Source organism: Ochotona princeps, chromosome 20 (assembly GCF_030435755.1).
Source record: "Ochotona princeps isolate mOchPri1 chromosome 20, mOchPri1.hap1, whole genome shotgun sequence".
In the NCBI taxonomy this organism is placed as follows: domain Eukaryota; kingdom Metazoa; phylum Chordata; class Mammalia; order Lagomorpha; family Ochotonidae; genus Ochotona; species Ochotona princeps.
Window position 1 is genome coordinate 30,912,080 of NC_080851.1, and position 16,646 is coordinate 30,928,725.

General features: G+C 45.8%; 1 protein-coding gene across 1 annotated transcript in view; it reads right to left on the minus strand.

Annotated features, from left to right (window-relative positions):
- DNAH11 (dynein axonemal heavy chain 11) overlaps window positions 1-16,646 on the minus strand; it is a 268,709-nt gene that overhangs the window by 75,989 nt on the left and 176,074 nt on the right. Inside the window, exons 56-58 of the mRNA XM_058678278.1 lie at window positions 8,876-9,109; window positions 5,663-5,809; window positions 211-324 (exon numbers count right to left, since the gene is read on the minus strand). Of these exons, the coding sequence (XP_058534261.1) occupies window positions 211-324; window positions 5,663-5,809; window positions 8,876-9,109 (495 nt within the window). The remainder of the gene's footprint in view (window positions 1-210; window positions 325-5,662; window positions 5,810-8,875; window positions 9,110-16,646) is intronic.

The following is a 16,646-nucleotide window of genomic DNA, read 5'->3' on the forward strand; positions in this document are numbered from 1 at the left end:
GAAGCAGAGTCATTGGGACTTAAAGTGGTGCTCCAATAGGGAATTCCGGGGTCCCAAGTGGCAGCTTAAACTGCTAGGCCATATATCCACTGCCTTTTCTTCCTAAGTAACTTGTTGGCTGCATGACTACACACTCAATTCAGGTATTTCAACCCTATTACCACATGAACCATATTTGGGGAAACCCGTGAGAGAAGAGACCATCTCTACCCTGTTGAGCGTGTCGAGTGCCGCTGTGGCAGCCACCAGGGCAGGCTCAGCCTTCAGTAAGTCAGCCTCACATTCTTTTTGCTTCTGTGACACTTCTGTCTGAATGGTCGCCACCTAACACAGGAAGAAAAGCACACAAGGCCACATTAACCCGTGATCATCTTAGACATCTCTACTCTCAGATACAGGTTGACTCAGATGTACTGCTCAAGAACGCACTGATCTACTTGCATTCCCTCCAGGCACAGCATGCACACAAACTTTTATAAATCCATGAAACATACATTAATACATCCCAACTCCAGTGGGTTCAAACATCAAAATGTTCCAGGAAAGACACGAAACTAAGTAATGATGAAACACGATGACTAAGCGAAGGAAGAGTAAGTGATTCCCCTGATTGGCAGTTGTTTTTTTTTTCAGTCAACAGGAAGAAGTGAACATCCAGAATGACCAGAGACCTACATCCACAAAATATTCCTGCAGAAGTTTCCAGCTAATGTTTGTGAGCTTGGCCTTGGAAGCCACATTGGCTATTCCTTCAGAACAAATGAGCAGCTCTCTTGTTCGACTGGTTACAAGAGTCTACCCAGGGTCATGTGTCATATACTTAATTACAGAATAGACTTTTTATAAAGACTAATTATTGCCTTCCCCAAGGACCTGGAAAGCAAGATGGATGCAAGAGCCCAACTCTGTTCTGTACCGGTGACTGTGATGCCTACTGCACTGTCTGGGTCCTATGGTGCCTCTTTACAGACCAGCAGGAAGGTTACATCCTCCTCCTGACAAAAGCCTGTATAAACGGGATACAGGAAAGTCACACAAGTCAAACGTGGTTCACATCAAGAGAAGCGGAGGTGGTGGAGATTGGTCCTCCGCCCCCTCTGAGGATACTCATAACACTCAGATGGCCAGGGAAGTGAATTTTTTGTCCTCAATAGCAATATGACTTTCATAGCTGTGGCTCCAGGCACCAGGATCTTGTCACCATTGGGGGGGGGGGGTTGTGGATCCTAAGGATATATAGATCGTAGAATACAAAATGTGAACAAATGTGTTTTTCTCTGATGTGTTTAGCATGAACAGGTTTAACCATACCATGGAATTAAACACTGCTCACAACAAATTATGCTGTCTACTACTGCTTTCTTAGCAGTAATTGCCCGCTCTGGATGAGCCATTCTTTTTGCTGTTCGCTGCGTCTTTTGTAAGCATAATTAGTTCAGGGTAGATATATGGTCTCCTGCTAATCTATGCACGGCAACCATCCATGTAAATAAAAAAAAAACTTTGCATGCTCACAGAGAGCTGTTTCGACAGCAGCACCCTCAACGCCTGCCAGAAAGAGGCCGTGTCAGTTCTGCGGCTGCTGGCTCCATTTTCAGCATGCACTTTTCCAGATGCAAGGCCGCGTGCGACAGGAGCTAAGTTAGGATTTTAGGTTTATTTGTTCTCCTTGAAGATATAGTGGATCTCTAAATGATGTTTATTACCATTTATAATAGCATCATTGTGAAATCATTTATAATGGGATTCGGAATCCCAGATTTTTATTACTGGCAGAAACCTTGAAGACAGCTTCTTGGCAGTGCTAGTTCTGGAAGCCTGGAAGCTGCTACACTTCAGCAGATATCCTGTGACTAGAGTATTATTCCTCTGGGTCATTTTCATATATCAGGCAATCTTGAACATGATAGGTTAAAAAGCCACAGACACAGATGCATTAAATATTCTGGTTGTTTCTCTTCCAAAGCACCTGTCACCCTCAGGGCAAGCAATACTAGCACGGTGAATATTCTATCCCAGGGACTTGAGGCACAGCCATATGCCACTTCCTCTGCCTGGTATCTCCTGGGAGCAGGCAGGCTCTTCCTGTAGAAGAGGAAGGAGCCACAAGTCCTACATGGAATCATGGAATGTAGTCCCCGGCTCCAGTTACCCACTGCCAACCACACTGTGAAAACACAAAATAAGCAAGTCATACATTATGAATGGTATGCTGCCATGAGTAACGTGGTGGTGCTTTGCACTGTCCTGCTCCATGCCACCTGGGCCATGACTCACTCCCCCCTCCAGTGATTTCAATGTGTAAAGTACCCACGCAACAGGCACATCATAGCTGTGTGGGTGCTCAGATCAACTGCCGCTATGAGACAGTACTGACGTTCAAGAAGCCCTTAGTTCTCTTAATTATGACCCCCAAGCACAAGCGTGTTGATGCTGGCAATTTTATAATAGCATGTTGTTCTATTGTATTATTGGTTATTATTGTTAATATCTTACTAGGCCTCACACTGAGTGTGTATACATACATACATTAGACACTGTATGTTCACCTTTAGGGTTCAGGACTATCCATGGCCACAGGAATCCACTGAAAGGAGGGGGCGATTCTTGGTTAAGGGAAGATGACTATATGTCAAAGCACAGAAATGGAGGTGACAGCCTCCACTAGTCAATATCACAGATATTTATCAAGCTTTGTAGTGAACACAAGGGGAGAATAAAGTTCCAATAAATGCATGCTGTGAGCAGAATCGTGTCCATCCAAAGGCGGCTGTTGGTAAGCCAAGGAAAGAGGCTTCTGTAAAACTCAAACCGGGCATATCCCCCCAGAATCTTGAGGCTGAAATTCTGGCTTCAAGTTTCCCAGTCTGTGTCCAGACTGTTAAGATATTCCCAAGGGCCTCCCAGATCCACCATGTGTAGAAGAGAAACACACACACACATACAGTGACAGCTGTTCCAAACCAAGGAGCGGCCCAACTTCTGGAAGATTGTATTAGAATTTCACTCTAGAAGGCACTTTTACTGGTTGGGGCTCAGAGAGCGACATCCCAAAATATGGTGCCCTTAATTGCTAGTCTATGTTGCTTCGACATACCCATCCATCAACTTGCTGTATTAGACCGAGCTGTGGAACCTTCATAGGGACAATCAGAACTGCCCCAGCACACTCATGAGGTTTACGCTCAAGGAGAAAGCAGTCTGAACATGATCACAGCACCCTTTGGACTTTAAAATTTGGAGCTAAGAAGTCCAAGAGAGATATTGGAAAAATGGAACTTCACAGCCACACTAGAGGCACTCTCGCTGGAAGCCAGTGTCAGCAATGCCTGTGTTCCAATGGCCTTTGATTCTTTGGCACATTCGAAGCAGCAATGTCAGCCTCCTCCTTCACATGCGATGATGAGAGGCCAGCAAGGCAGTCTGCAAACTCCAGCATCTATGGAGCCCTGAGAACAGTGGCAATGGTTCTATGAGCCAAGTGGCACTAATTCCTCATCCTTGCTCATGCGCACAACCTGGAGATCCCAGTTCTGGAAGATCAGAAAGGACTCATCCTCACCCCTTTTGTTGACTGCTCCCCTAGCACACTGCTTAACAGAGGAAATAGCCTCCACCATGCATTCGGATGTTGGTTGGTTCTGTGACTCCCTGCAGTTCAATAAATACAGCCCTTTTTCTCAGTTACCCAACTTAAAATATTTCTCTCCCCCAGCACACAGCTCTGCCTCCTTCTCATCAGAGCACTTCACGCTGTCTGAAAACACCTTGCTTACCAAAGGCCACTTGTCTCCTACTAGTCTTTTCATATTCCCAAGAGCCTAGAACAGTGCCTGGCCAGAACCACTGGTGCTCAGTGGGCAGTTGTTACGATGATCAAGCTCCATGAGTAGCATGGAAATGTTTATCAACATTTTGATTTCTTCAAGTGGGTTAGAAAAAAATAACATACCATTTTCATGTCTGAAGAATTTTACTAAATCAAATGAGTTTTAATTTGTTAAAAATCTTTTCTCCCCTTTACAATGATTTTTTTAAAATAATAATTAAAAAAAACATTAAAAGGACTGAGAGACAAAGAGGTTTACTTCCCAAATGGCCTTCCACAACACCTGGGACTGGCCAGGCAGGAACTAGGTGCCTGGTACTCAATTTGGGTCTCCCATGGTGGGTGGCAGGAATCCCTGCACTTGAGCCCCCTTTTCCTGTGCGTTAGCAGGGAGCTGGACTAGGTAGCAAAGCTGGGACTCAAATGAAGGCATTTCACCATGAGATGTGGACGTGCCACACGACACCATAATTGCCTTATAAACACCTACTCCAGGAAGCTCCTCCTGCCTTAGGAACTCGCTGGCAAAAATTTGCAGCTACCTCTAGAGTAACTGATGTATTTTAAGATCTCCAAAAGGTATTCTGTGATGACAGATTATGACACAATAATTACTAGACCATCACACATTTGTGTAATTCCTGAAAAAAATCTCCTGAGTGGAATCAGTCTGTAATAATCACACCGTGAGTGATGCCTAATTGCTTAATCTAATTATATACTTTTAAGGATTCTCCACATATCTGAAGCTCGATGGAAACATTAATGAACAGAATTAGGAACTGCAGGTCCGTTGACTATGCCCAAACTGCCTTACCCTCAACTTGCTTAGAGAGTTTTTACTTTGCATATGCTTTTAAATTCTCTAATTGTGCAAGACAGAGACAAACATGCTCAGTGCATATTAGAAAAAAAGAAAAGCAACTAAATATATATAAATAACTAGCAAGAACATGGAGAAAATTCAAGTATTTTCTGATCTCCCAAATGCAAAGCCCCTGGTTCAGTGGCTATGAGAAAACGAGCAATTTATATTTGTTTTTTTTTTTTTTTTAGCGACTAATTCCTGCTTATCATATTCGGCCTCAAATAAAAAATTTTTGACTTCACATATGTATATTTCCTTCATTTTAAAATAAATATTTATTTTTCTGGTTCCTAGGTTATTTTTTTTTTTTTTTGGTGAAATAGGACACATTCAGAGAAAAATCTTCCATTTTTCAGCTAACTACTGGTTTAAAAAAAATGTTGTATTTCAGAATTGTTGGGAATTTGATCACAAAGAAAGCAAGAATCCGTACAATGTTAAAAGTAATCGTTTCTAACAATAAAACCTAATGCAGAGGTGCCAGAGCCTCAGTGGACTCCAAACGAACAAATTTAGCTCGGGACTTAATCATCAACTCCAGTCATATTATTAAAATGCAAAGTCTGAAAACCATCTCGCAAAGTGGCGGAATGGGCTTGGTTAACAATTGAGTTGTTCCATTTGCCTCAAAACTGAAAACCTTTAGAAACCTCTGTGCTGACTTCCTGACCTTTACTGTATTACAAATAGGCCTGATGTACAAGATCCACATCCATTATATGCTTGAATGAACTCAGTATTTATTGTTCTTTCATATCATTAAAAGAGCTAAAAGGTTGGGAAAATGCATAATGTAAAGAAAGGTCAAGTGGTAATCACGGTGTGAAATGCTGTTACATGCGTAACTATAATAATTCTTTAGACTTTATGCTCCCCGGAGAGGAAGTTGTTCAAGATTGTTCACCTACAAAGGTTTAGTTTGTGCTAAATATAGCTCAGTGCTCTGAATGTGGAATTAGCCTGACCTTTTGCTCCTCGGCGTCGGCCATGGCCTTTTCTCGGCTCACTTTCTCCGTCTGCAGCCCGATCTTGGCCATCAGAGCCCCGGCGTCGCGGTTTCGCAGCTGCAGCTCAGCTTCCTGAGACGCGAGTCGGCCTTTCAGATCTTCCACCTGCAGGAAAAGGCTGGACATCTCAGTCACATGATCACACCAAAAAGCAGACATAGCAGGGTTCCTGGCAACTTGGATCTTCCATCCGTGTGTACCCATTTGCAAACATGCTGCCCCCTTTCTTTTTCACATCAAAAACAAACAACGGTCTAATGGGATGCGGAATGAACCCACATCAAAACTAATCAGAAGTGTACCTTTACCATGAAAATCTCAGAGGGGCCTCCATCTAAGCACCTGCCAGTCCAGGTCCCCCTTGTTATCTGCTCCTGGGAAGCTCCGGGTTCAAGGCAGTAGAGGTGCCAGGAAGCCCACGGTTGGTGACAAACTGGGAAGAACTGTGATTTTCCTCCTTGACAGAAAGTCACAGGAGACGTCAGACAAGTGCGAGCCCCGAATTCTCCTGGCCGATCCGCAGAGCAACTATGCACCTGGAATGCACAGAGGGCTTGCTGCTTTCCCTAAAACATGGTGTTCTTGATCATTTAACCTCACCTGACATTTAGCTGATGACCGCCCAACGTTCAACTTGACTCAGAAGGGCAAACCACATGGGCTTTGCATGGTATCTGCGCCTTGTGGTTGAGAACCCAACGGGTTTCTGGGTGAGTGGTCCTCCTTCTGGCCCACTCCTAAACATCCCTATGGAGCTCTTGTGGGACTCTGAGGCATCCATCAATGGAAACAATGACTGCCTAGTCCTTACATGGGATCTCATCGGGTTCAGAAGGCTGTTTTGGGGGGATCTTGTCATTTAAACAGAAGTGAAGTTCCAGGGAGGAAACTATGCCTTGATTTTCAGAAATGTATGAAAAACATAATTAGCTCTCCACTTATTTTCTGGAATTATATATAATGCTATCTTTAAAAATTAGAGTGAGAACATGCAAAACCATCTCTCTGGACTTGACTGCTGAATTGCACTTCAGTGATTTTGTCTTGGGTAACAACATCCTGCCACGGTATCTGTGTACTCCTCACCCACTACCAGTTCATTTACACTCGAACTAGGAAGCACAATTACAACTATGACTGCTACTTCTGCTATCACAGGCTAAACCAAGACCTTTTTTTTAAGCTTCTCCACCAACTCAGGGTAATATAGCATGGTGACATTTTAGCCGTGTGGAACTAGTCTCACACTAGGCTGTCTACAGAAGACTCCTCCAAGACGCCGGGAGGAAATGAGGTCAGCTCACGTCCTAATTTCAGCTTCTAAAGGAATTGTTAGCTCTGAAAATTTGACATGACTCAGGCTCTGCCAACCAGGCTTCACTCGGGAAGACAGGTCACCAGGTCTCTTTGCAAAGATCCAAGGTCACATCCGGAGAAAGGTTATGTGGCCATAAAAACGGTGTAGAGCTTCATCGCAACGAATGAACACTGCTCCGGTGTAGACGCGCGGCCAGGCAGCTCTCTGGAATTGCTCAGGCACCTTGTCTTCCACGAGACGGCTCTCCAACTCTCCACATGAAACACCACCCTTCTTTTCTTTAGTAAGTATTCTTTAACTGATCAAGTCACCATTAACTATTCCAACCACTCCTCTGATAGAAATAGCTTCCCAAGTGCAAATCCCCAGTGCAAAGCCCCCACCTGCCACCGTTCAATCTTCACACATCTCCATACAGACCCTGTCTGCTCCAGCCACGAGGGATTAATGCAACCCGAAGCCAACCCATGCTTGGCAGACAGAAAATTGACTCTCCTTTCTTTTTCTCTCCCCATGTCTCTATTTTGTGGATCCGTGACACAGAGAAAAATATTAACCTAACATTATAGCTGAGACACTACAGCTCCAGGAGTGATCCAGGGTATGACTCCACTGACTCTGCTGTTTGGGAAGACATTTGCAGGTAGGGCAGAGGCACTGTGCTGCTTAGCCATGGCACTGCCCTCATGGCGCTGAAGCTAGGTGACTGCACCCTCATTCCTGGGGCAAAGTCCACAGAACGCGAATGACGGCACCAGAATGTCTAGGACACAGGGTTACTCCATCATGTGCTTAGCAGGGCTCCTAGAATAACCTTTATTGAGGAAAGAGGTTTTGGTTTCATGAACTGTGACAAGAGAGAAAGGTAAGGGGAAAAGAGAGAGGCAAGGCAAATAAAGAATACAACGAGGATTATGTAGGCAGGATGAGTAAGGCCAGTAAGGAAAAATGCTCTTCCAATCCCGGGAAGAGCCTGTAGGTTATGACCTCATGACACAACTTGGAGAAGCCAACCAGCACTTTTGGCCTTAAGATGACTGTTGCTGTGAAGTACTATTTCTATCCCAATTCTAGGGCTCTCCCGGCTCATGGGGAAGGCTGAGCTCTTTGACCAGTCCTGGGTCGGCAGCATGGTTCCACAGCCAATACAGGGGCATCCGAGAACACAAGGCCTGGTTCGAAGCCCAGACTCACTGGCTCTCCAGCTTTTAACTCTTCAAGCCTCACACGTGCAAGGAGAGCAGTGACTCCTACTTCACCACGTTGCTGGGTCTGTTACCAGGATGTGAGGTTCCGAGTGCACCAGCCCCGATGTGGTGAATGTCCTATTCTGACATACTCCTGCACCTTGGAACCACAGTCCTTCCACGTAGCAGAGGACCTAGGACTGAGGAAGAAGACAACCCTGAGCTTGCTTACCCAGGATATCAAATGGATCCATGGGACAGAGCAGGTGCACAAGTCACAGGCACCTGCTGCCTCTTAAAACCCTGCAGACGTCAGCCAGGAAAAGGGGCCCTCCAAGGAGACCAAGGAACCGAGACCGGAAATGATCTGAGGTTCATTCCAGGAAGACAAAAATCCTGACAAGGAGCCCAGAGAAGGCTACTGGCTGGATCTGGCCTCTTCCAGAGCCCCACCCTGGCCCACTCCAACTCAGGCCCAGAGGAGAAGGAAGTTCCTGAACCACCAGTGAGCATCATAGGCCAAGCCCTCAAGGGGCAGGCAAGCGGTCACATTACATTCTTTGTGTCCTCACACTGTGTATTTCAACACCAGGCAGCTGACAAAAGGGAAACACACGTTTCTAGCAAAAGGGCTGGTTTGACTCCGCACTCTCCCGCCGGTCGTACCTGGGATGCTGTGCTTTGTAGTTTGTGGATGCCATTGACCAAGTGCTCTTTCTTCTGGGCTACCTCTTCCTGCTTCTTCTTCAACAGGTTCTTGAAAAGTGATATTTGTTCCAGAAAACTCTTGGGTGTGGTATAGTTGTGTCTTTGCTCATTCTGGTAGTACCTGGCACTCATTTCATCGACACTGGTGTGGACGTGGGCCATGAAAAGGCTGACAGAGTCTATATGCTGTGGCTGGAAACACAAACACCGTCATTCCCACGAAATCCCCTCAACACGGGAGAAAACCTTATGAAGTCAGACACATACCTATTTCTAAAGCCAGAACTAATTGTCATAGGACCTAGGAAATTCCACCTAATCTTTCAGAAATATCCTCAGGATTAGAGGTTCTATTTTCTTGCCAAGTGGGACAAAGGGTTCTCATGTGTTCCACATACCAGACCCAGAAGTCATGTCTGATACAAGCCTGACTCTTCACAACTTGATTTTTATCTGTTAAATGTGCAGAAAACAGAAAAATTTTCAGTATTCAGATCTCTAAACTTTAGCCAAAGAAAAGTACCAACCCTGCAATGCCACTGGGGGGAGGGGTTGCTGAGAGAAGAGGCTTGCACTGTGGTCCAGCAGCTCCTACTTCCCTATCGGCGCTCGGGTTCGAGCGGCTCTGCTTCCGACCCAGCTCCCCACCAACACACGCGGGAAGCACTGGAAGATGGCCCAAGTCCTCGAGCTCCTCCTCCAATGTGGGAGATCCTGACGGGCTCCTGGCTTCTGGCTTCAGCCTGGGCCATCTGAGGCCATTTCAGGAGTGAACCAGAAAACGAAAGCTTTCTTTTTCTCTGCCTTTCAAACAATTTTCAAAAATTGCAAATAAATGTTTTCAATTTTTTTTTGAAGTGCAGAGTGAGAAATGCATTATTTTTTTGAGAGCCCATCTAACAACACATCAGATAGGCAAGACCTAAAAGTCATTGTTTCCGAGAGGCAAAGTCATGGTCATTTGTATTCTCGGTAAATACAGCCATCCACTCACAGACGTACACACACACTTCTCCTTGGAGGACGCACTGGAGAGGCCTCCACCACCCAAGCTTTCCCTTTTGTCCTCTCTGACTTCTGCAGTAGTTAACTTTTTAATTTGTGGAGTCACATCTCCCTCATTTTAATGATTATTTATTGCCTTCTGTACAAGATGAACCTGCTTTAATTAATCAAGGGAAGTCTAAAAATCAATTAATATGAATTAAATGAGCTACACCAACTCTTAGGAAAGTCACACATAATTTACCAACATGTTATCAATAACATGCCAGGCGGTGGTGGAAAATGGTGCACAAGCGACTGGTGAGGCAGGTCAGTGCCTCGGACCTGGGCCATTAAGATCACACTGGGTAATGGGGCGGGATAGGAAACCGTAGCCCCTGGGAGGCGTCTTTGAACCCTTAGGCTTCCAGCCCCGTGGTTGTCAGACAGTACTGCTATTTCTGCATGTTAAAAAATATGTACTCATTCGCAACTGCAGCAAAACGTTTCTTAAGGCAAAAGATAAATCCAAAGCAATAGAAATCCTGAATACCCTCCGTCTCCTTTAGCACCAGGACCGCGCTGTGTGACGGAACAGTGGGGTCAAAAACTGAAATGTATGAGGCAGTTTAGATAAATGTCATAGAAATCGTATTCCCTCTGGGACTTTATTATTTTATAAGGAGCCAGGCTCTAACAGCGGTGTGTAAAGCAAACCATGCCCGTTCTGTCTTGCCTGAATGGGGGGACTGGAAGTGGTCACTGACTTTACTACACAGATACACACTGCCCCAGGCAAGGTGATTGATACAGGGTGAGTGAGACAGACCGGGAGAGGGAGAGGCCTCGGAGCTCTTTAACACGAGTTTCATTTGTAAATCTCCCATGGAAGAAGTGGTTTCCGGTGGAGCTGGAATTGGCCAAGACAACTTGTCTCAATGGGGCAAAATAACTGTTGTGATGGGGCTTAACAAAATGGCACAGCACTGCAGAGTGGCGGTGGAGGCTCCCGGAGCAGCTGGGTGTAATTCACACAGTTTTTCAGAAAACTCTAATCATTCCAGAAGAGACCTTTTTTTGACGACTGGTCTTCTCTGTATTCTCAATTTGTCACTTTCTCTTATGATAAGGTCAGTGGTGACAGCACTTCCTGACATCAACAGCTGTGGCTTTTAAAAGGGTCATTGTCGAACTACTAATTGCAGTAATTTCATTAGCATAAATTATTTATTCTGCCATTCATTTAGCTCCACTTTGCTTTTTGGGGGGTTGAGAGCAGGGGGGCTGGGAGGACTGGGGCTGTGCGGGCTGCAGTTTGCGCTCTGAGACAGCAGTCCTCAGGAGTGATTTGGCCCCTCTGTGAAAACGCCGCGGCCAATACCCTGCACTCTGCTGGCAGCCAAGTGTGCTGCGGCAGAAATAAAAATCAGCAACATGCCCGTGGCGCACGGTGACGCATCCCTGGGTTCCCACTGCAGATATTTGGGAAACATTAATGGCTCCAGTGCACAATCAAATGCATTGATGGATTTTTCCCCCTCTTCTCACATCAAGAAAGAATATTTAATTCCCACCCTCTCAGCTGGCATCTCATTAACATGGAGAAATCAATGCAACCTGGTACAGGGCATGACAGCTCAGGGGCAGTAGCTGGTCACACCAGTCCTCCAGGCACCTGGCTCTCCAGGCAGGCACACATGCACACATGCACACATGCACACACACACACACACATGCACACACACACCCCAGGTTGAAAATGCCAGCCAGCAAACTGTAACCGAATCCAATCCCCAGAGGCCACTCCTAAAGCAAATATCCTGTTCCGTACAATTGCACACTGTCCCAAGACCAGCAAGGAAGAGCAGACCAGCCTGTGATAGTAAACGGGCAACTTGCCCACGTGCAGTGTACTCAAGGAAGGAAGAAGGGGGGCACAAGATAAAGGCACAAAGAGTCTATTTTACCTTTTCTATTTGAAGGGTAGACAGGCAGGCAGACAGCAGCAGGCAGGTTCCCTTTGCCCATTTCCTGGGGCTGCAGCAAGAGTGGTGAATGGCATCAGGCCTCCCCGTGGATGGGTTAACTATGTGAATCATCCCCACCATGGCCTCCCAGGAGTGACAAGCCGAAGCTAGGAATTGAACTCAGACACAGACGTGGGGCCTGGGCATCCTAACCACCAGCTGAATCTTTACTCCCATTTTACTTTTTTTGTTTGTTTGAAGTTCAGCTCGACAGTCTCACAGCATACCCTGTCACAGGCCCACAGGGAACCTTGCAACTTTTCCAATAGTTCTTACGTTCAGGGTGCGCGTTTGTCTTCAACAGCGAGGACACTGGTGTTGGATTGCCTGCATCCCACACTGGGATCCCGGGTTCTGATGCCTGGCTTTGGAACCTGACTCCCACTTCTTGCTGATGCACATCCTGGGAAGCAGCCATGATGGTTCAAGCAGTAGGGTTCCTGTTACCCACACGGGAAGCCCAGATGGAGTTTCTGGCTCCTAGCTTTGCTTCGGCCCAGGTCTAACTGTTACAGGCATTCTGAGGAAGTGAATCAGCAAACAGGGGCCGTATGACTGTATGTATGCATGTGTATGTATATGTGTGTTTGGGTCTCAAGTAAGTTAATCAAAAGGAAATCTCTGTGTTCGTTCTGCTATTGTGGTAGTGATTCTATCAGCTGTGCTCACGGTAACATTATACAGAGCAGTGACAATGTCCAGTGCAGATCAAAAAATCATTTTCTAAAACACAGGCTGGCTTTTAGGTCATGTCACTGTACCAAGGGTGGAACCGTTTGTTGCTCATTTTCTGATGCTTTTTTCTTTGTCTTTGGTTTTGGAGCTTGGGTCCTGTCAGAGACAAGATCAAGTTCACTATGAGCCTACCCTCTTCCAAGTGAGTTTCTGGTCATTGAAAGAGGTGGCGTGGGGCCTGGCACAATAGCCTAGCAGCTAAAGTCCTCACCCTGAACATGCCAGGATCCCATATGGGCACCGGTTCTAGTCCTGGCGGCCCACTTCCCATCCAGCTCCCTGCTTGTGGCCTGGGAAAGCAGTCAAGGACAGCTTGAGGCATTGGGACCCTGCACTCTCATGGGAGATCTGGAAGAACCTCCTGGCTCCTGGCTTTGAATTAACTCAGTTGCAGCAGCTTGGGGAGTGAATCACCAGATGGAAGATCTTCCTCTCTGCCTCTCCTCCTCTCTGTATATCTGCCTTTCAATATAAAAATAAATCTTTTTTTTAAAAGAGGTGGCATTAATGGTTCTCTTGTCACCAAACCTTAAAACCAGAAGCAGTTGGGGGGACTGGCAGGAGAGGAGACAGGAGGACAAGGTAGCATGGGGTGGACGTGGTCCTGGTGAGGCCAGAGAAAGGTCACAAAATGACAGACTTGTAGGCTGGGCTCCACGGGAGATGATTAAACTTGCAGCTAATGATTACAAAGGTGCAGAAACCCTGGCAGGCAGTGTTCCTTTATGCAACTTCAGCTTAAATTTCAACTTGTCTAATGTGCATAGAATAAGAAATACTTGCTTGCTAGGCATCTGTGCAATGGGTACAGGAGAAAGGAATCAAGGAACGGGAAAGATCATGGTTCTTCCTCTTGAGCCAGCATGAGATCCGAGTAGATTCCAAATAAATGCGACTGCATTTGCTTTTGCCTGGACGGCTTCGATACTCCACAGGAAGCAGGTATTTCCCACACAGACTAACAGATATCTACATCACGGAGTTATCTTTCTACTTTCAAAATTCACATGGAACAACTCTAATTTATATTGCAAAAAAAGAACTCTTCATTAAAAATCCTGAATAACGTACAAACTGCTCACTTGCTAATGCAGACAATGTTAGCACCCTGTAGGTTGTCACCATGCATTTCAATCCGAGGACTTCACAGAGAGAACAGCGGAGGAGCGTGTTCTAAAACACAGCAGCCTGCTGGTGGAGTGTCTCTCATGACTGCTTTTGGAAAAACGCAGCCAAATATGCCACTCACAGGTCATTCAAGCCTGCAGCAGGTTCAGGGCTGCAGAGGTGGAGGGATGAGGAATGCATGGCATGGACAAAGCTGGCCTGAGTGCGTGCCAAAATTTTAGATGGCATGGCCTCAGGTGGAGAATTTTAGCTCACCACTCAACCAACATGTCTGAAAAGCCGGGCTCCTAACTTTCTGTTCTTCCAACCTAGGTCTCATGCCTCGCTCCTCTCATCTCCTTCCACCAGCCCTCCTTCATACCTGTCCACTGCTTCTTTGACCTGGACAAGCCAACCTGCCGCACAGCCTGCAGGGCTGCTGCCTCCCCTGGAGTGTTTGCAACTGGTGCTTTTTTTTCCAGAGCATTTCCAACTCCACCCCATGGACACACAGAGGCTGTGGCTTCACTTCCAATGCTTCCCATCTCCCAGCTCCACTCCCAGATCCCCTCTGCTTGCATGGACACAGGTCCTCATGTGTATCTCTAGCCACATCTAGGTACCAAACTCCTGTAGCCATTTTTTGGGGTCATTAGTTATTAATCGGATATCAGGGAACAGCCAAGATGTGTACAAACACGGGTTTAAATGTAGCTGTTCACGACTCTGAGTTCTGACTCTATTCTGATTCTATATTGTATGCCAACATACACACCACCACTTGCTTTCTTCTGAAGTCTAAGGGTGGGGGATGCCGCTTTGTATATTCATACACTTAACTTAGCAAATAAGATCATTCACTAAGAAGTGCCTAAATTATGCTGGTATCTTTCAGTCTTAATGGTGGAAATGAAGACTAAGAAAATGATCAAGTTAGTGTAAATTAAAAAAATGTAAATGCTGCTTTTGACAGCTATGGAAGACACCGTGTGCTTGGAGAAGCATGCCCACACCTGGCTCTCTGAATTATACAGATTGCTCCTGTGCAACAAATTAGCAAGGTGGGTAAGTAAAATAAGCACCTTGCCCTGAAATGAAATCATCTGGCTAATTTGTTCTGAGGCATAACTCAGCTTGCGAGAAGCAGTGGCGGAGGTGGCCCCTGGCTTCCTACAGGAGGCGTCGCGCTATGGTCGGTTAACGTGTGGCACCTGCCTGGAGCCCTCTGCACTTGCAAGGGTGCAAGTCCTGCTGTCTCCAGCAGGTGTCAATGGTCACCGGCAGATGAGAGCGCCTTCAGCCATCGCTACTCTGGAGGCAGCCTCTATTTAGGACAGTGGGAGGAAGTGGGGTCAACCAGCCTAGCCAAAGAAATGGCCCTGCTTAACCAGCATGTTAAAAAAAAAAAACAAAAAACAAGTTCTAAACCACAACCTATGATTTATGGTATATGTTTGCAAGGAAAGAATCTTGATTGAATTTGAACTGTAATACTGCACCAAGGTGGAGGAATCCACCAGGGGGGAGGGGCGTGGGGAGGGGTGGGGGGATTCCCAGAGCCTATGAAACTCACATAATGCAAAATAATTAATAAAAAAAAAAAAGAAATGGCCCTGCTGTGCTGCATACGGAAAATACAACGCAATACACCGTCCTACCAGCTGAGACAGTTACGATGGCAAAACCAAATTTCATGCACTGATCTTCCCACTTTCTTACCAGTCTGATGAGATGAACTGGAAGAGATAACCTTGCAATCGAAAGTTCTGTTCTAATTCCCCCCTTTAAGTGGTGATTTCAAACCTTCTTACAACTATTAGATGATGAAATGATGCCTGTAGAATTCCAGAAATGCCATGAATCTACTAACTTAAAACTTTTGTGTCGCTAGAAGGGTGTTTTCCAAAAGTTCATGCAAGATGCATGTTATGCTCATGCTCTCACCAATAATAATCTTTAATTCCATTTCCCACAAACTTATTTAAGTCCTCATATACTTATGACCATGATCGGTTTGCCCGGTTTCACAGTATAAAATATTTCTAGCAGACCTTTATAGAAATCATTTTGTAGGAGAATGCAGAATGGTAGCTGAATGTCCAAAGTCTGCATTATATGAGCATCTTTCAAGTCAGGCACTGCTTGAAACACTAAATAACTGCTCCAGCACTAAATACTTAGACGAAGACATCACAGGGAGATCGAAGCTGCAGCTGTTGCACTCTGCAGGTGGAAGGCATGCTTGCTGTGTGCTTACCTACAAAGTTGTTCTGCTTAGTAGAAGCAAAAAAAAAAAATGATGTAACGAGAATGCTAGCGACACATAAGATTGCTATGTAAATATGCTTGGCGTTCTCAGCATCCGGCCATGCAAAGACGCAGCATCCCAAAATCATTGTTTGGAACAAACAGCAGCCATGCCTTCTGCAGTAAGGGGGCAGTGGTGGCGGTGGTAATTTGGCTGCACTCACGAAGCTCTTTCATCTAGAACCGCATCATCGCGTTCCCAGCCTGCATTCCGTTTTGGTCTCCATGAATCACTTTGAATATCCAAGCCCTTTTAGGTCCCATTCACCCTGTCACTCAGCAGGGGTGACGACAAACCAAAGCACCCCGGGCAAGGCACCACCATCACTTCTCTCTTGACATCAAATCAGCAGGGCACCAGGTACCTATCAAACTCCATTGCTACAACATCCAGATCACAGCTTTGCATTTCGCATCCTTTTCCCCTTCGAATCTGAATGGGTGAAGGTATTTTCTATTGGATTCACACACCTCTTCAAAAACATAATGGGAGGGACAGATTTCATCATGAAAAAGTGACAGATGTAACCCACTAAAACATAAATCCAGAAGCCAAATGGGCAGGTACA